The sequence below is a fragment of the Podarcis gaigeae genome (assembly GCF_964106915.1).
Source record: "Podarcis gaigeae genome assembly, chromosome: 12".
Taxonomy (NCBI): domain Eukaryota; kingdom Metazoa; phylum Chordata; class Lepidosauria; order Squamata; family Lacertidae; genus Podarcis; species Podarcis gaigeae.
The window spans coordinates 27,322,014-27,341,047 of NC_139688.1; the positions used below are offsets into that span (position 1 = coordinate 27,322,014).

Consider the following 19,034-nt stretch of genomic DNA (forward strand, 5'->3'; position numbering starts at 1 on the left):
GAGATCACAATGCGCCTCCTGTTCACGTTAATGTAGCCCAAATCCCAGAAGGAGTGTTGCCGACACAGAAAGCATCAGTGTCACCAGATAGTCCAATATGGCCTCCAACATCCAATGTGACTGGAGTGGCATTGGAAGGCAATCTGTTCCAGTAGGCCACTGTAGGCCGTAAATATACTAGCATTTCCCCACATCGTGAAAAGCATTTTTTTAAAAATGAAGGGCAGGGGATGGGGGAAGTAAGGTGTTTAAACACAACACCGATGACAGAAAATCTCCGTTGCAGGTAAGACATTTCCTTCGCTGTCCTTTCTATAACTCACCAGGTGAAGGTCTATAGTGTTTTCACATTTAAACGTTGTATGTGCCATTTCATGGACCATTTTTTTGTTAACTTGGATCAGTCCTACTGGATGAGAAGACAGTTGGGTTTTAATGCCGTCATACATTTTCCCCAGTACTGAATGAAATATATGCAGTTATGATTTGTTACGGTGACCCATGTACATGATTAATCCTTAAAATTGGTGTGTCCTAAAGTAAACTGAGAGTGTTTCAGCTTTCATTCTGGGGTTTTGTATGACTTTTTTGTGATATCTTCCTTTCATACCTCCCTCTTTTTATTGAAAGATACCACATAATTCTGGTAAAACCCAAACCTATTTCCATCCTTTATAATACTATAGCATGAATACATTGTTTTGGGAGTGAATTTGTTCTGATAGGCTGAGTTAACTATTCCTATCCGAAACAACAACTGATGCCTTTATAAAACAGAGTTGCTGGCGGAAACAGAAAAGCTCATGAAGGAAAAAATAGAGGTGCAGCGGCAAGCAGAAAAAGAATATGACTACCTTCAAAAGCAGGTGAAGGCACTGGAAACTGATATAGAGGAGCAGGTCAGCCGATATTTGGAACTGGAGCATGAAAAAAATGCAGAACTGATGGATCTAAGGCAACAAAACCAAGCTCTGGAGAAACAGCTTGAGAAAACAAAAAAATTTCTAGATGTAAGTAAGAGATGGGTTGCAAATCCTGCTAGCCATATATGACAGAATTTTTTAAAAGTGGCAGAGAGACAAAAAGGCCATACTCTAATTTAGTTAATACTGCACATTAAAAAAGCTTTCTGTGCATTTTTACATTTTGATGCAGATTACTTTTTTTAAAAAAATGCACATTAAAAATGTAGGTGTTCTTAAAAGGAATGAAGAACAATGTTGATTACAATTTCAGAATTTAAAATTTGTTAAATGCAGACTTGATTATAAAAAAAATATTATTTCGGACCTTGAAAAATACTTTAGGAAAGCATATAGCCACACCCTGACATCTTATGAAACAATGTGTGAGATGATGAGTAATAGAGGATCATTAGTCATAGTACAGTGGAACCTTGGGTTGCGGACGTGTGGCACGTCTGTGACGGAGGCACGCCCACAACCTGCACCGTTCGCATCCTGAAGCGTTCTGGTACTTCCGGGTTTCCCACGGTCCATAACCCAAAAACATGTAACCTGAAGCGTCCATAACATGAGGTATGACTGTATTCTAGAGATGGCCCCAAGCGTTTGTGTATTTATTAAGGTGGCCCATTTGAGTTGATATCTAAAGAGTAGCCTAAAGTACAAGCAAGCACATTAAGCTCTGTGCCAGAAAAAGAATTGCCAGTGCTTTGTCAAGCATCTACATTTAGGTATATGCATATAGGTATAAGCATATATTTGCATATAGGTATAAGCATATATTTAGGTTCTGCCTTGGCTGTCTGCAATGGCACTATACTGTATATAAAAATGTATTGCTATCAGCCCTGCCACAAATGTATATAGACAATAAGGCATGTGCCAAATATCTACCTGCTTTCTTGGGCCCAGTGCTTGTCACATTTTCATAGTCATAAAGAAGATAAGCCATCTGACTACAGTACTTTGATAAAACATCAGTGGTTATGTTCCAACTAGAAAGTTGATTTTCTGTGGGCTTCTGCTATTTACTGGTAACAGATGTTTTAATATAAGTGTGTGTGTGTGTGTGTGTGTGTGTGTGTGTGTTATTGATAAAAGTAGAAGCACTGTGGTATCATTACATTCATTTTGGAAATCTTGTTTAGTTATAAGTAAAATTGAAAACAAGATACCATGAGTTAATTTTGAACTTCATTTGAACATGTTTGCCATAAGAAATATAATGGTTACATTTTCAGGAACAGGCGATTGATAGGGAGCATGAGAGAGATGTTTTCCAGCAAGAGATTGTGAAACTGGAGCAGCAGCTTAAGATTCCCCAGAGGTTTCAGCCAGTCAATGAACACCAAAACAGAGAGGTAAGATACAGGTTTGTTGGTTTGTTTTACCATAAATACATAAACTGAAATGTTGAAAATGTACAAAAATAAAGTCCTCTGTTTGGACAACTGTCCAAGGTTTCATAACCCTTTGTTTATGACCATGGACAAGTGTCATGACTGCATGTTCCTCTGTCATCCTTCCTACTTCCCAATTGCATGCCAGCTTTGGCACAAAGATCTGGTCTCGCAGTAAGCCAGAGTACTTTGTTATAGTCAAACTGAGGAATTCTGTCTTAATGTCAGTTAACAAACCAGAAAAATAATATTTGAATTAAGCTAAAGGCTGCAATCCTTCACATATTTACTTTGAACAAATAAGGTCTGTTGCATGCAATTGGGCTACACATTATTATAACCACTTATTTGTAGAATTAATAGCCAAAACCATAGTTTTTTTCCAGGTGTGGTTTTTAGTTCATTTATTTCCTAATGGTAGTCCCAAAGCAGGCAGTCAACACACTTGACAAAATCAAAGTGAGTTCCAAAGGCCATATGAAAAGTAGGTTGGAGCAGAGGCTCTGTGGGTTAGGGTTAGGGTTAGGGTTAGGGTTACCCTAACCCTAACCCTAAACAATGAAGTAAAGTGAGCAGCAGCCAAACAAGAGAAGCCGCTCTCCTATAAATAATAGTATAATAGTAAACTTCAGGGAAACATGAGCTTAAACTTCCATTAAAGAAACCAGTTTTATATGCAGCTGTCCCTTATGGGGATCGAACCTGCAACCTTGGCATTATCAGCAGCACCCTCTAACCAACTGAGCAGGGAAGGATTAAAACTAACCAAGTGAAACCCCAGGCAGACACGGAAATAAAATACCCACTTTAAAACCAAGCGGGTGGGGGAGGTAGAGGGGGGGGAGCTCGGAGCACAGGGGAGGATTAAAGCTAAAACAATAAAGAAGGAAAAATGGAGGTAATAACAGTGGTCAGCAAGGAGGTTTGGAAGGAGCAGCCGGCCCCTGAAATTGTGGATGCGTGGGAGGGGGGGGGAGCGCAGCATAAAGTCTGTTAAGGCAGAAAGGTGAAACGTTGCCCCCCAGAAAATGCCCTGACCACGTGTTCCAAAACACCAATAGACCAGTAGAGGAGGATGAGTTAAGATGGACCCTCCTGCCAGCAGACACTCAAAGCAAACACACAGACACCAGCAGAATACACACCACGACCATCTTTAGGACAAACAAAAGGGAAGGATTACAGCTAAAGCAATAAAGAAGCAAAATGGTGCAACAACAGGATTTTTAGTTAAATAAACCCCAAGGGGCAGAAGCAGCTTTGCCTGGCAAAGCCCGTCAACAAAATACTATTTAAAAGGCAAAGAGAGGCTGGGTTTAAACACACAGAGTCGGCAGGCAAAAGGGGGAGGAGCGGCAGAAATGCAGCTGGAGAAACTGGGAGAGGATAAGCAACGTTGTTCACAACCACGCACAAACCACTTTAACAACTATAAATGGTGCAGCAATGGCAAAGTAAGGAGCAGAGCTAGCCTTGATGCTATGTATTAGTTGATATAATTGACCCCACCACAAACACACACACGCCGTGACAAACCCCAGGTCGGCAGCGGTGCCCCATAACAGCTGACTAGCAGCTGAGATTCAAAAGACGTTTCACAGCTCCATACATTCACAGGCAGGGAAATTTAAATACAGCAAGCACAGCGATACTGCAAGCACACAGGCGCACACACAGACTGTCCCTCCTTAGATCGCCAGGGCGCTGAGGAACAGCACACACACATGCACACACAGAGTGGCTATCCACAGGTCGGAGGAGACAGCTAAACAATACAAATAAAAGGAAAGTAACCAGGCAGTGAAGAATACTGCACTGTGGCAAAAAACAAAGTCGCTAACCCAGCAACAAGTACCCAAAAGAAAAGGAGGACTTTAGGCAGTATAGTCGGGAGGCAGAGAACGCTAGAAGTAAAGTCTTAAAGGGTAACGTAGAATTTCCGGAACTAAATAAGCTCAGCAGACGGAAACAATGAGAATAGGCTTTGGAAATCTAAATGAGAAAATAAGGAAGAATGAGGGGGAAGCATTAGGGAAATGCAAGGTACAGGCAAGGGGGTTAGTTTGGACAACAGCAACCACATGGCGAAACCTCCCTTTTAAAAAGTCCTCTTCAAAGTACAGGCTCCACGTGGTCGCTCAGCTGGGCACGTGGAAGAGGAGATCCTGATGAGATGACTCGTGACGGGACGACGATGAGGAATGAGGCCAGGGAAAGGCTGGCACTGCAGCAAAAGGCTGCTGAACACGCCCCCACCGCAGCACCTGGTTGGGTGGCCACCGGGGGGGGGGCGTGAGTGCCAGCCAGGTGAGCTGGAGGCAGGGGGCAATGCCCCCTGCTGGGCGGTGCTCGGGCTCCCGCCCACAACCACTCCCCTCTCTTTCAGGGAGGAGAGTCTTTACTGAACAGGGATAATGAAAGGGAAAACTTAGAATTTTGTAAATTTGCTTTTTATCATTAATACAGAAAGATATGCATCTTTTGTGGTTGTTTATCTTTCTTTCTTGAATTAGGGCAGTGTTTTTTCCATGTGGCAGGCATAGCTGACATAGTTTTAATTTGTGACACATTCCAGGGGTGAAGCGTGTTCACCTGTTTCAATAAAAACAAAATATTTTGAAGCATGTTTAAAGACTTTTATTGAAGCATAAGCTTTTATGAACTAGAGCCCACTTTGTCAGCTAACACCACAGAGAGACTGATAAAGTGGGGGAAGTGCAAACCGTGGACCCAAAGGTCTATGGGTACAACTGCAGCACAAACATCCTGGTGCTTGCCAGATGTTTTGCACTATAGCTGCAACTAGCCCCAGCAATGGGACTAATCTACAGAGTTATAGCAATATCTTGGCAAAGGTGGTTCTACGATGTTTCTATGCAAATCTCAAATTCGTGTAAAATAATCACAGCAACCATATCATATCAGGAAGTAATCGTGGTTTTGCACTCTAGTGTTCTTTCCTCCCTGCAACTCTGTCTGCCTGCCAGCCTGCCTGTGTCTGTCTATATGTTTGTCCATACATCAGTCTCTAATCTGGAAGAAGTTGCAGATAACCCTTCATTCATCAGATGAAATACTCCACCTGTGAAAGTTGAAATAAATCTTTTAAGAGTTCAACAACTCACTCTTGGGTTTTGTTTAATTTGTGTTTGTGAAACAACATCCTTTTTAATTTGGCAGGCTTGAGCTTCTGCGTAATTTCTGTCTGTTGTACATACAGTTTGAACTGGTAGCTGTCCACCCACTGGGGAGTGTTTTGTTAATTGGTTTTCACTTGCTATCTTTCTTTGGCCAATTACTACTTCTTTCTCAATGAGGTCTTTCTGGCTGCCTCATAACTGAACATTCCATTTCAGTATGCGTGGCGGCCAACATCCTCTCTTTCCTCTCAATGTGCTTTCTCTTGAGTCTTCCATCTTACTTGCCTTTATTCTCTTGGCTTCTGGTTAGTAAGTAGCTCCTTGTACCAAATACTTCAGAGACTGAAAGCTTTCTTCTTACTTCCTGCCTCTTTTTCTCCTACGCAATTTAACTCGGTTAACGTTATAGTAAATTTGTGTTTGAACTTATGACCTACATTAGCATACATCTTCTGGAGCCTTCATCAAAAGAGTTCTTCATCCTTAATATTTCAAGAGGTTTGAAATATCGTTCCTGCCTATTGTCACCAGGTTGAGCAGTTAACAAATCACCTCAAAGAAAAAACAGACAAATGCAGTGAGCTTTTGCTCTCTAAGGAGCAACTTCAGAGAGATGTGCAAGAACGGAACGAAGAAATTGAGAAATTAGAGTGCAGAATCAGAGAACTGGAACAAGCTTTAATGATCAGTGCAGACAGTTTGCAAAAGGTATTTTTTGTGGACAATGTTTTTATATATTTATTATCAACAAGAACATTCAGTTATTTAATTGTGAATTAAAGAGATGTGATAGCTAATATCCTTACTTTAAAGGTGGAGGAAAGGAAGCAGTTTGGCTCTACAACAATAAGGGGAGAATTGCCCCTTGAAGCACAGTTACAGGCTGAGCAAGAAGCTGTAGACAGGAAAGAAAAAGAGGTAGAGTATCCCTTTCAATTATGCAGATAAGTTAATACTTCATATAATTCATTTCAGTCCAACTTCACAGGATGCAGAGTGTGCAGAGGGTCAGAATAGTCACATGGCTCCATTGTATGAGCCTGGCTTTCTTCTGCGGGCCAGACATGTGGCCTAGATGAAACTGTCCCCCCTGAGTGGAGGTAAGAGGAGCTAAGAGAGCCACATACCACATTCATGGCAAATGTATATGTGACCACATAGCTTGGGAGCCCCAAGGCAAAGGCAGGGCCATGGTATGGATGGCTGCTGCTGCTTAGATATAAGCCAGCTCAAATGTTGCTTAGCTCATTGTGGAGGGGAATGATATCTGGAAGAGGCCAGCACATGCCCTTTTCCAGACCCTGTGACACAACTTGTGGTCTCCCCATACCCAGCCACCTCGTCAGTTTGGATACTTTTAGCCTAGGAGATCACAGTTGCCTCTTAAAAAACCTGAGTCATCTACAGGTTATACAGCTTCACCACCAGACTTGATGGGTGTTTAGTATTACTATTGTGCCGCTCTGCAGTGTTCTCTAGCCACAAAGTGCAATGCACCATCCTGATATAATTGTGGATGCCCATTTAAAATCTCAGGGTGCTGAATCACTGTGCCCTCAGCCACAGACAAATAGCCCCACCAGCTCTTGTAGGTCCTTTGTCACGTTCCTGAAGGAACAACATCTCTGAAATAATCTTCAGGATGTGTGTAGCCATTGTATATCTAGTGCTATATTGAGAATGGGGGAATAGAAGAAATGAGCTAGCATCTATCCATAATTCTCCACGTTCATTGTAAAATTGAGTATTTTTTTAAAAGACTTTAGAATTAGAAATTAAATACAAACATTTGTTTCTGAAAATAAGTATGGTCGTAAGATTGCAGAACAGTTTTTTTATTTTTATGGTTTTTGCTTGTTTAAAAGACGTTATCCCTTTGACACTTACCTTGGGTATATAGATCATAAATCTTGAAGAACAATTAGAGCAGTTTCGCGAGGAACTAGAAAACAAAAACGAAGAAGTACAACAGTTGCACATGCAATTAGAAATCCAGCACAAAGAGTCCACTACAAGACAACAAGAACTTGAGCAAGAGAATAAATTTTTCAAGGTAATTATCTGGAAAGGAAATCCGGTATTTCCCACCCATCTTCTTCTCTTGAATGAACACATCTGCAAATCATGAGTTTTTAAAACTTTTAATGCATAACATCCTGGTTTCTTCTTTTTAAAAAATAATATATTAATATATATCTGTATATTCATCTTGTAAATGGAAAAGAATGAGAGAAACACAAGTTACATTATTTGCCGCTGTTTTTTTGTCTGTAGGAGGATATGGAAAAAATGGGACTAGCTATCCAGAAACCTGAAGATACTTCTATAAAGGGTCATCATGCAATTGCTGGAAAATTTGTGCAGATCATACAGGAAAAGGAACAGGAAATAAATGAACTTCATGAACAAATTTCAAAACTGCAACAGCAACTTGAAATTACAACAGATAACAAAGTACATGGTTTGGGAATCTTTTGTGGGAACCTCTCTTTTCATTGTGAGATGTAAAATCAAGACTTCCGTATAAACCAAACAGCTTAAGATGTTAGAACGTGGGTTAGGCCACACTGCATTTAGAAATCCATGTCCTGATTTTCAAAATACAGTTCTCATGGATTCTGCTTTCTCTTGATATATTTATTGAAATCTTAATTTCTGTGTAGTGGTAGATAATTGTGCAATTTTAGTCACAATTCCTCTGTAGGATAACTGGAGCAATATAAACATACATAATCTGAGTAGTGATTATCAGGATGCTAATGAAATGTGTCATCTCCAGTACAAGTATTTATACAATGGGTTGTACTCTAATGCCATCTGCTGGATTTTGCCTAATTTCTGCCAGAGGTTTGCAGAAAAAATATGTTTTATAACTGAAATTGTGATTCTAGAAAGTTGCTGAATTCTTCTTGCAAACTTAGGATAGAGTGTCAGTGTATATTTTACAGCAAAGCACAAAAGGCAGACCAGTTTTTAATAGTTTTCAGAGTGCTGATGCCAGTTACTGTGAAACAAAGTGCTTCGAAAAGCAAAATCTAGTGAGTCATAATATTTCTCTGTTCCAAGTTATAATAGTATTCCTGCTATTTTCAGGTTTTCAAAAGAGAAACTTGTTCTGGATCTTCCCTCCCCTCCTCCTTTCAATTTCAGTATCCCATATTTCTGTTCCTCTCATGACTACATGCCTAAAATCACTACTGCTGCTACTCATTTAGATATGTTACTTGTTCTTCAAGTTATGTAGCAAGTCCTCCACACAGCCTCCTTTGCATTAGCAATAGAGAGAATTCACTAGCTTTATTTATATGTCTTTTCAGGAATTGCTATATCTTTTGGAAAGAGGAAGACAATTATTTGTAGTGCTTCCCATAAAACCTGTGACTTTATCTTGTATCATTAAGATGTAAAATATCTAGAGCTTCTGAGTTTTCTGGTTCCATCTAGTTGGGGTTTTTTTTGTATTTCTTTTAATTTTAAGATTTTTGTGGTGGCTAATAAATGCTTTCTGCATCCTTTTGCCGAGAAAGCAAAAAGAAAGAGTTTTACTAGGTGAGGCCAAAGTCCATCCAAAACTCTATTCTTGAAGTTGTTATAAATCAGTCACTGTCAAAGTACTGTTTCTGATATTCAATATTCAAAGCCAATATTTCAGCTATTCTACATTGGTCTTTTGAATCCATTCTATTTATACTTCTCTTTCTGTTTCTACCTTTGAATTCCTAGCATTGAAACTCTTCCTGAGGTTTCTAAAGCACACCTTCCCCATGTAGCTACTTCTATCTTCCTCTAAATTATTTGTCTGAATAATTTGAATCTTCTTACTTGGTCTTTACATCTTTCCCTCTTTCTAAACAGATTTCTTTTAGATAAAATTCGGGAACATTCCTTGTATGGTTGGCAACTTATCTCTTGGATCATTTTGCCTTCTTCATAATAATACACCAGTGAAATAATATGCTTTATTATTTTTATTTCTTCTGCTACTTCATAGTGTCCTTCCCTGCCCCTTACAAAATCTCTTACATCTGTATAGTTGCCACTGTTTTGTAAAGTCATGATTTCACAGCTTTTGAATAGTCACCGGTTCTTTTTTCTCTCAGTCAAATGGCTACCAGCCACAGTGGCTATGTTCTCTCTCACTACTAGAGGCAGTATGCATCTGAATGCATGTCAGGAATCACAAGTGGAGATAGTGCTATGGGCTTCCCATAGGTATCTGGTTGGCCACTGAGAGAACAGGATGCTGGACTAGGTGGGCTTTTGACCTAACCCAACATGGCTCTTCTTACGTTGTTAAATGTATCCCACCTTCCTTTAAAAAAAAGAAAAAAGATATGAGGTGTTGATTGTATGAGTTTCTCTTTTTTCCAACCATATATAGTCGTACCTTGGTTTTCAAACAGCTTTGTTTTTGAATGTTTTGGCTCCCGAATGCCACAAACCCGGAAGTGACTGTTCTGGTTTGAACTATTTTTGGAAGCCAAACATCCCATGGGGCTTCCACGGCTTCCGATTGGCTGCAAGAGCTTCCTGCAGCCAATCAGAAGCTGCAGTTTGATTTCCATACGTTTTGGAAGTCAAACGGACTTCTGGAACGGGTTCTGTTTGAATTCCAAGGTACGACTGTACTTAGATAATATAGCAACTTCATCAGTGTAGGAAGATGTGGAAATTACCCTATGATTCTGTAACTTAGGAGACCGATCAGGATCCTTACTTATTCATTTTTTTGTTGTATGTTTGGACTGTGGAAAATAATGTTAAGTTCTAGTAACTAGGGATATAACGGTGGCTTTGTCGAAATAACCAGCACTCTGGAGAGTTCTTTTTTGCAAATGGCAAATGGGAGTTCAGTAACTAGAATGAAGCTGAGGAGCTGAGATATAGGAATAGTTCTGGCAGTGAAAATATCAGTTGAATTAGAGTTACACAAATTACTCTCTAAGCTGCTTGTATATCTGCAGACATAATTGATCAAAAAGCACTATGAAGCGACTTGGTCCTGCATATAGTCCCTTTGAACACAGTGAATTTTATATTCCCCAGTAAATTTTATATTTTCCAGAACTTGAAACATTTAAGTGGAAAATGCTATGAAGTTTATGTTTGGACAAACCAAAATTCTTAAATAACTCTCAGAAACATTTGGTTCTTAAAACTTCCATGCAAAGGTGGATTGATTGGCACTATGCAATCAGTCATATATTGATAATATGAAGAGTTGTTTATGTAAGCAAGTTGTTGGAATCAATTCCAGAACTGTCTACCTCTTTTGGATAATTAAATATTTTTTATTTCTTTGACCACCTAGGTGATTGAGGGCAAAAATGAGCACATAAGGGAACTGGAGGCCCAAATAGAATATTTAAAGAGCGATCAGGAACGTGTGAAGCAAAACAGCGAACAGGAACTTGAGCAGCTAAATGACGTTATTGAAAAACTCCAGCAGGAGTTGGCAAATATTGAGCACAAAGTACCTCTGGACTTTTCTTTGACTCAGGAAGATGCAGATAACTTAAAATACCAGCTTGATGTCGTGTTGGCAGAAAAGGAAGCTTTGGTGAAACAAGTGGAAAATAAAGATGTAGAGGTTTCTGTCATGAAGAATGAACTTGAGGAAACAAAATTAAAGATGAGCAAGTTGGAGAAAGAAGTAGATGCACTGAAGAAAGAACATGAGAAAAAGGAAGGAATACACAGAAACACGCAGATGGACAGTGGTGTGGCAGAAATACGAGGATCAAGCCAACTGAAAACTGAAAGTCAGAAGAAAACTAAAATGTTAAAAAATGAAACCCCTCTTGGCTATGAGGAGGAAAATGCCAAAGATTCTTCCAGCACAAAGTTGCGGCAGCTTCAAGAGGCTTTGGAGGAAAAGGATTCAGAGCTAAAGCAACATTGCAATCAGCTCACGGATTTAAACGAGCAAGCCCAGGCTGAATCAGCGGTGCTTAAACAGAAAATAACAGAGCTGGAAGAAACGCTTAAGCAGAAAGTTGCTGCAGCCCTTGTGAGTCAAGTTCAGCTGAAAGCAGTTCTGGAGCAAAGTAAACTTCTCCAAGAAATGCAGGTGGTTTCAGGAGACGCCTTAGAAGCTATAAAAACTATTTCAGCGGAGAAAGGAAACAGCACGCCTGGAGAAGATGCAGGTTCTATATTATCTTCATTAACCAACCAACTTTTGGAAATGGAGAGCCAGCTGGCAGGTGCACAGAGCAGCCTGGAGCTAGAAAAAGCAAAGGTGGAAATTGCACAGGAGGAAGCAAAGGAGAAGGAAGAGAGACTTGCTGAACTTCACCAGCTACTAGCAGAAGTAGAAGAAAAGCACAAAAAGGAGAAAGCAAAGAGTTCTAAGCAAGAAAAAACGCTTACTGCTCAGGTGTGTGTGGCCTGAAAATGGCTGCTCATTCTTCTTTTATGGAGTAGGTGACTTTTCACAAAATATGGGTGAGGTGATGTTGGAAAACACCATATACATGACCAGAAATGTTTCTGCAATAGTTCATCAAGTCTCCTTGCACAGTGGGCAACAGATTTCTCAGTTGTAAGGAAACTTGTATCTTTTCGCTTTGCTTATCATGAACTATTGCCGGTTCTATCAGATTATAATAATACTAGCTGCATAACTGTGCAAGGTAGAAAGAAGCACCTTCCCATCAATATACTTCAGTAGATTCTAAAAGGTCACCCAATTAAGTATTACTGTTTCTGAGGATGGATTCCAAAGACCATGTGTGAATCTCTACCCTCCTGCTGGAAATACTTTGGTTTCCTTTTGTGCAGTCTGCAGGTTGGAGTGGGAAGGAGCTGCTTACCTGGTTTCCCAGTACCTGGGTCTCTTGCTAGTTTCTGAGATGGGGAGGGAGCAAGGCAGTGGGGAAGTTGGTGCATTGCAGGCAAGTGGTGGGAGTTCCAGATTGACGGTGCTGCATCACCTGCTATATGCCAGCATCCCTGCTGCCTGCCAGTAACTGGCAGTGACCCCAGCATTGGGATGCAAGGTAAGCAGTACAGCCCCACCCTGCTCTGCCCACCAACTGCTACTGCTTGTGCCTTTCAAATAACCGCTGCTGAAAATGAGTAGACATTTTCTCTTGCTGATTCAATGCAAGTAGCTTCAGACAAGTTGTAGCACACTCAAAGAAGCACTTTGCTCAGCATGGACTCTTGGAATCGTAGCTTTAGGTTATTCCATTTAATGCCATACTGTTGTGCTCTAAGTGCTAAAGGTAATACTGGCCTGGTATGCATGATGTAGTAAGTCAGGCTTCCTCAACCTCAGCTCTCCAAATGTTTTTGGCCTACAACTCCCATGATCCCTAAGTAACAGGACCAGTGGTCAGGGATGATGGGAATTGTAGTATTAAAACATCTGGAGGGCCGAGGTTGAGGAAGCCTGTGGTAAGCTATGACTCGCCATGACCTCCTGAATATGCACACTAGGCCAATATCTGTATTGTAGTACTCAGTGGCCTTTTCAAATGCTTCAACGGACTTCTTTAATGACCCAGAGCGCTTCAGAGACACCGCATCTTAGCTGCATGGTCCTGATTTCATTGGTTAGCAACCTAATGAACTACTTAAAGCTTTGTTACACAGCTTATGTCACGAGGAATCATGATATCAGGGTTGTAGTAGCAAATAAGCAAAACATGCCTGGGCTTATAGTCACAAAATTTGAGGTTTTTTGTACATTGCTGTGCAGGTGGCTAAAGAATTGAGTGAAAACAAAGAAAGAAATACACTGTCTGATGATCCTGAACTAGAGAGAATCAGAGCTGAGTCTGTTGCTGCTAAGGAAGAGCTTAATAGTTACAGAGAAAAGGCAGAAAAACTTAATGAGCAGTTAATGGTAAGAACTGAACATTGCCATAATTATTTCATTTTGAGCTAATGATTGCTTGCAATATTTTCATAAAAGACTGTTTGGTTGAAGGGTGGTATTCTTATTCTTATATCAATTTGCATGATGTTTTTCCACATAAATGTGCCCAAAGCTACCTATGGGGTTTTTAAATTAAACAATTTAACTAACGTTACCATTTTATGTTTGTACAACTTCTATTTCTGAAAATGTCCGTGTTTAACTTACAGTTGGATTCCCTTGTTTGTTTCTGTGAGTTACATTGTAATGGCCACTGGCTTCCAACAATAAAAATCTGACTTTTTGTCCACTTTTAAACCACTTCAGATGTTTTAAACTCGATGCTTTGAAAAAGGTATTTGAAACACCTGTAATTCTGATCCATTTCTAGGTAAAAGAAACAAGTTTACTTCGTCTCGAAGAAGATCTAAGGCAAACCAAAGATAAGCTGGCTGAGGCAGAAGAGAAAATTGAAAATTATGTAAGAAAGGAAAAGTGCATTGAAAAGTTAGAGGGTGTTTGTATCAATAGAAGTGATGCATCATGTCAGACTGACAAAGCCCTGCACATCAACAGCTGCAACCAAACTTCACAGCTCCTTGTCAAAAATGAGGAAATTCAGATTGATTTACAGAATGGGTGTTCTGCAGAGGAAGTTGCAGAAATCATCAAAGAATTCAGTGAAAAAATTGACAAAATGCAGGAGCTACATGCTGCTGAGATAATGGATATGGAGACCCGGCATATTTCTGAATCGGATGCACTAAAAAGAGAGCAGTTTATTGTAGTGCAGGAATTAACGGAGGAATGTAACACTTTGAAGGATGTCATAGAAGCCCTGAGAGATAAAGAGGTGTGTATTATCAATAATGTCACAACACTTCCATTTTCAATAAGAGGGTTTGCAGGGTGCCTACAAGGGAGTTGCACCAGTCATAGCATCATGGAGTTCTATCACTATCAGATAAATTTCCCTAGTTTCTCATCAGTCCAGGGGAATCCAGTGATAATGCGGGAAGAATGTCCAACCTTTTTCTTGTGGGTTTCCATAGATGGTGCAGATGGTGATGTTCTTTTTGTGGCACTCTTGGCTATTAGAAGTGAGCACGTGTGGTGCTTCTGAAACTAGCACTCTTCATAGGAAATAGCTGCTTTATTGAGGGTTCCCTAGGGATTAATAGGGATAAGAGGAGAGGGAGGGTATAAGGAAAGGGGTCTGGGAGGGCTTTGAAAGGGTTTATGGTAGGACTCTGCATCTGGAGGCCCCTGGGGAACAAATCTGCCCTTGTTGGGGGAATACTTATTAGTTCTCCAATATCTTTTTATAGAAAGGTTGTGGATAGCTTATGTGGACATGAATTGGATTCCCATAGAAGTGCTGGTCAGGGATTTAATGGAATCAACATTTTAAAGTGGGCCTCAAATACTTTTTCCTCTAAATTTCAGTGGCTGGTATAAATTGCAGAGATGTTATAAATTGTTGAAAGCAAGCTGAATTTAAGCTGGGAAGGTTGGTTGCTTTTGTGCTGACCTTGTAAATAATAATGAAGTGTGGTTGTATTTAAAACAACAACTAGTAGTTGTGCTGCTTGCTTTTGTTATTGTTTTCTTTAAAAAGCAGTTCCTCCGTTTATTACAGTGAACTCAATCTTGATCTTTAGATTTATTTCTTTTTTTGAATTTTAGGGGATCCCTGGCATAGCACAACCCTCATCTTCTAATGCTAGAGATGGATGCTCCAGTGGTAAGAGAACGATATTTTTTCTCTGCATGCAGATTCAATTCCCACTATCTCCAAATATGGTTGAGAATGTCTCCTGTCTCTTGCTGCATTCCAGAAGCCATGTTGATTTGTCCCAATGATTTGCCTGTTTTAGACTCTAGTTCAGACTGGAGCCAAGGAGCATATCTTGTACCAAGCCAAGGATCAGATGCTGTATCAGAAGGAATAGGAGATGAAGGTGAAGAATCAACAGATATTCTTCCAAAGGGAATAAAGGTAAACAAGGGGATTTTACACCAGTATAATCTGGAATCCATTGCAACAACTATTACAGAGATTAGAGGGGAGATGTAGAAACAGAAAAACATACATACTGTTTGAGGAGCCAACATTTCCTCTTTGTTATAGTCATTGCTCTGGGCCAATTTGAGCATTATGAGGAGAAAATTACAATCTTTCACTTCCATTTTTATATAAATCACAATTCCCCCTTACTTCCAAATTTGAGGTTGTTGGTGTTTTTTTAAAAAAACCCTATGGTTTCAAAGCAAGTCATAAACTCAAAAAGTAGGGCAAAATGAAGATCTTTGGGTTATTGAAAAGTGATAGCTTCCAATCTTGTCTTTACAGCCATGAAGGTAGGGAGAGAGTGTTCAAGCCCAAGGCACGTGCAAGTTTGAGCGCTTAGGGGGACAGTGGCTCCCCATTGTCTTTGAACTGCCCCTTTATCTTTGCATGGCTGATTTGATATGATGTGCTCAGAACGGTAAACAACAAGCAGCATGATTTTATAACAGCTTTTGGCTTCTTTTTTTAACAGGGATTGCTAAGAGCTATTCATCGGGAAGGTGAACAGATTATCTCTCTCTCAGAATCTCCTTATAAGGAAAGTAATGTACATTCTCTTAAACAAGGCCCAGAATTTTGGCTAGAAGAACGTAAGGCTTTCTTGGGCACTGTTTCATCTTTGAAGGATGTAATTGCAAAAATGCAGATTCACAGGGACACTGAGGTAATTATAACCACAAAGCTGCTTAGTCTTCATGGTTCGTACTAGATGCCTTTTTCTTTACGTAGGTTAATGTGAAATATTTGTTGTACATTCTTTGATAGAAGAGGGCTATGAAGGGCGAAAAATTGACTGCAAGTAAATTTAAGATCCTTGCTAAATCGCATGCAAGTGATTTTTAAGTTTGGCCATTCCAAGCAGAGATAAGAAACTGATCTAATTCTTGCCATATGTAAATCAATCCTATACATGTCAACTTAGTAGTGACTCTCATTGTGTTCAGTGGGACTTACTCCTAGGAAGGTATATATAGAATTACAGCCCAAGTCATGCAAGCTCCAGAGAACTTGTACACACTCAGCATGACCTCTGATTTTTCTGCTTTGAACAGTAACCTACCAAAATCACAAGCAGCTTTTCAGATACCTTTGATTCAAAAGTGGCTTTGAAGACTTTGAAGGCAGAAGGGCCAATACCTAAATAACAAAAAGTAAAGACTGGCCAGTCATATACAAAAGCAATCAAACTGAGAATGTGGTCATATTCTTTGTTACATTTTTAGTTGGATTTAATTATTATTTTAATTAAGCAAAGGGCAAAAGGCTCAAGAATGACAAGGTTTAATGCAGAATCCAGCACAATAGTACTCCTAAAATGAACGGGAGGTTGCAATATGGCTCACCTTCCCTGGCCCTCTAAGCAAAACTAAACCCAACAACAACTATATTGAGACTTTACTCAGCTTCTCAGTTGTTTACAAAAACTGGACCTAGCACTCACACATATTATTGGAGGCATCAGGCCCCAGTTGTCACACTTAACACACTGAAGTGGAGTTGTCTCCAGATTCCAAATGTTCTTCTACAACCTGTACCACAAGCTTTACTCCAGTTACCACCACAGCTAGCCCAGAATATGTTCCAGCAATTTGGGCTACCTCAAAACATATATGCAGCTTCTTTGAGTATTACTGATGACCACATTCTTATTGGGATGAAATGGAGATTGAAAATCTTGTACCTGGCACAAATGAGTAGCAACAAAATATGTTGAAATTAACTCTCCAGGAAGGCAACAATGAATTGCATTCAGGCAATTTGCGCTGAATAAATGGTAAGCTATTTCCTCTTAGAAAAACAGCGCTCTTCAGTATCCCTCAAAAAAGCACAGGTATTGCATTCCCAGTAGTATTTAAATATATTTAAATAGTATGCATAAGTTAAAAGTCAGATCAGTGAAAGTTAACAACAAAAAAGTTTGACGTGATGATATGACTACTTAATTGCATTCATGCCTTTGTAGTTTTATGCAGGATCTGAATCTTCTGAAGGTGTCTCAGATTGGCGAGCTGAACTTCTGTATGCTGTTCAACAAGTGTTTCAAAAAGAAAAGGACGTTCTTCTAGCAGCGTTTCAAATGGAGTTGGCTGAAATGGGTATTAGAGATGTAATGGAGATCGTGGATCAGTTGGAAAAGAGATTTCAAGAACAGGTAAGACTTACTCATGTATGGCAAAAATTGTGATTCTCTCTTGACAAACTTTTAAATTACTGTATTAAACTACAGAAGCTCTTCACATTGTGGTTTTAAATCCTAGCAATTGTCTTGCCTGTTGCTCCACAGTCTTGCCTGTCAATCCAGTGTCCAAAAGCATATCGGGGAAACAATTTATATACTGCTTCATCTGCCTTACATGTTGCTAAGGTTGTTCCCAGAGAGTCAACTTTGAACTTTCTCCAAAACTGTAATTTATAAACTTTTTCCATCTTGGACTGCAAACCTATACCTTTGTACCCCCCAAGCTCCATTGGAACTTACTTCTAGTAGATATATATATAATTGCACTGCAACAGGAATATTTCCTTCACTTAAAAATATAAATTGAAAAGCATTCTATAAAGATGTAGTGTCATGCTATTGTGATACCACAATGCTTTTATTTTATAGAAATACAGTTTAAGAAAGGTAGAAGACTTGTTACTGAAGATCACCACACAGAAATGACAAAACTATAAACATTAATTGCTATTACTGCTCCCTTGATGAAATCCTGCATGTTTTGCATTATGTGCTCTTCAGTGGCAAACACAATGTTCTGTATAAAATGCTTGAGATGACAATAACTTGCTAAATTCTGATTACTGAAGACACATTTTAGATAATAATCTGGGTTATTGCTCACTCATTTGGTGTTATTGTTCGTTCTTTTGTTTCTAATTGATAACAGCACATATTTCAGAGAACTGCTGTGGACTGCATTCAGAATGCGGATAGAAGAAGTCTATTAATGGAAATCAATTTATTGCGTGCTCAGCTGAACAACAGAAGAACTGATCTAAGGGGAGAACTAGAAATGGAGCCAAAATGTCACGGTAATTTATATGACTCCGTGCTGCTGTGTATGCTTATATATTCATGAAGGTAAAGGGACCCCTGACCATTAGCTCCAGTTGTGAACGACTCTGGGGTTGCAGCGCTCATCTCGCTTTAGTGGCCAAGGGAGCCGGCGTACAGCTTCTGGGTCATGTGGCCACCATTTATCATCCCGCCAGAGCAGTACCTATTTATCTACTTGCACTTTGATGTGCTTTCGAACTGCTAGGTTGGCAGGAGCAGGGACCGATCAACGGGAGCTCACCCCATCGCAGGGATTCGAACCACTGACCTGATCAGCAAGCCCTAGGGTCAGTGGTTTAACCAGCAGCGCCACCCGCGTCCCTTATATATTCATAAACATCTGCTAATAGATGGAGCCGTTGTTCTTATCTGAAAGGTGTTTCTACTTGGGTGTTAGGATGTCAAGTGGGATTTGGTTCCACCTACAGTTGAATGCAAGCAAAGCCTTCCAAGGAAGTTGACTCTCCCTCCCTTGAAACCTCAGTTCTTTTTCTGGCCAAGCTAAGGAGGACCCTAGAGAAAAAAATGGGAGATAG

The 19,034-nt window shown here is 39.9% G+C and overlaps 1 protein-coding gene across 38 annotated transcripts in view; it reads left to right on the plus strand.

The window, feature by feature from the left end:
- AKAP9 (A-kinase anchoring protein 9) overlaps window positions 1-19,034 on the plus strand; it is a 109,738-nt gene that overhangs the window by 76,843 nt on the left and 13,861 nt on the right. For 27 of the 38 annotated variants that reach the window (XM_083704442.1, XM_083704462.1, XM_083704476.1 and 24 more), the window contains 14 exons: window positions 778-1,010; window positions 2,207-2,326; window positions 6,037-6,213; window positions 6,319-6,423; window positions 7,406-7,558; window positions 7,780-7,959; window positions 10,817-11,884; window positions 13,211-13,357; window positions 13,761-14,222; window positions 15,056-15,113; window positions 15,247-15,368; window positions 15,913-16,104; window positions 17,404-17,592; window positions 18,329-18,473. In XM_083704442.1, coding sequence (XP_083560568.1) covers window positions 778-1,010; window positions 2,207-2,326; window positions 6,037-6,213; window positions 6,319-6,423; window positions 7,406-7,558; window positions 7,780-7,959; window positions 10,817-11,884; window positions 13,211-13,357; window positions 13,761-14,222; window positions 15,056-15,113; window positions 15,247-15,368; window positions 15,913-16,104; window positions 17,404-17,592; window positions 18,329-18,473 — 3,351 coding nt within the window. The remainder of the gene's footprint in view (window positions 1-777; window positions 1,011-2,206; window positions 2,327-6,036; window positions 6,214-6,318; window positions 6,424-7,405; window positions 7,559-7,779; window positions 7,960-10,816; window positions 11,885-13,210; window positions 13,358-13,760; window positions 14,223-15,055; window positions 15,114-15,246; window positions 15,369-15,912; window positions 16,105-17,403; window positions 17,593-18,328; window positions 18,474-19,034) is intronic. The other 11 variants (XM_083704468.1, XM_083704461.1, XM_083704466.1 and 8 more) reach the window with 3 other exon arrangements.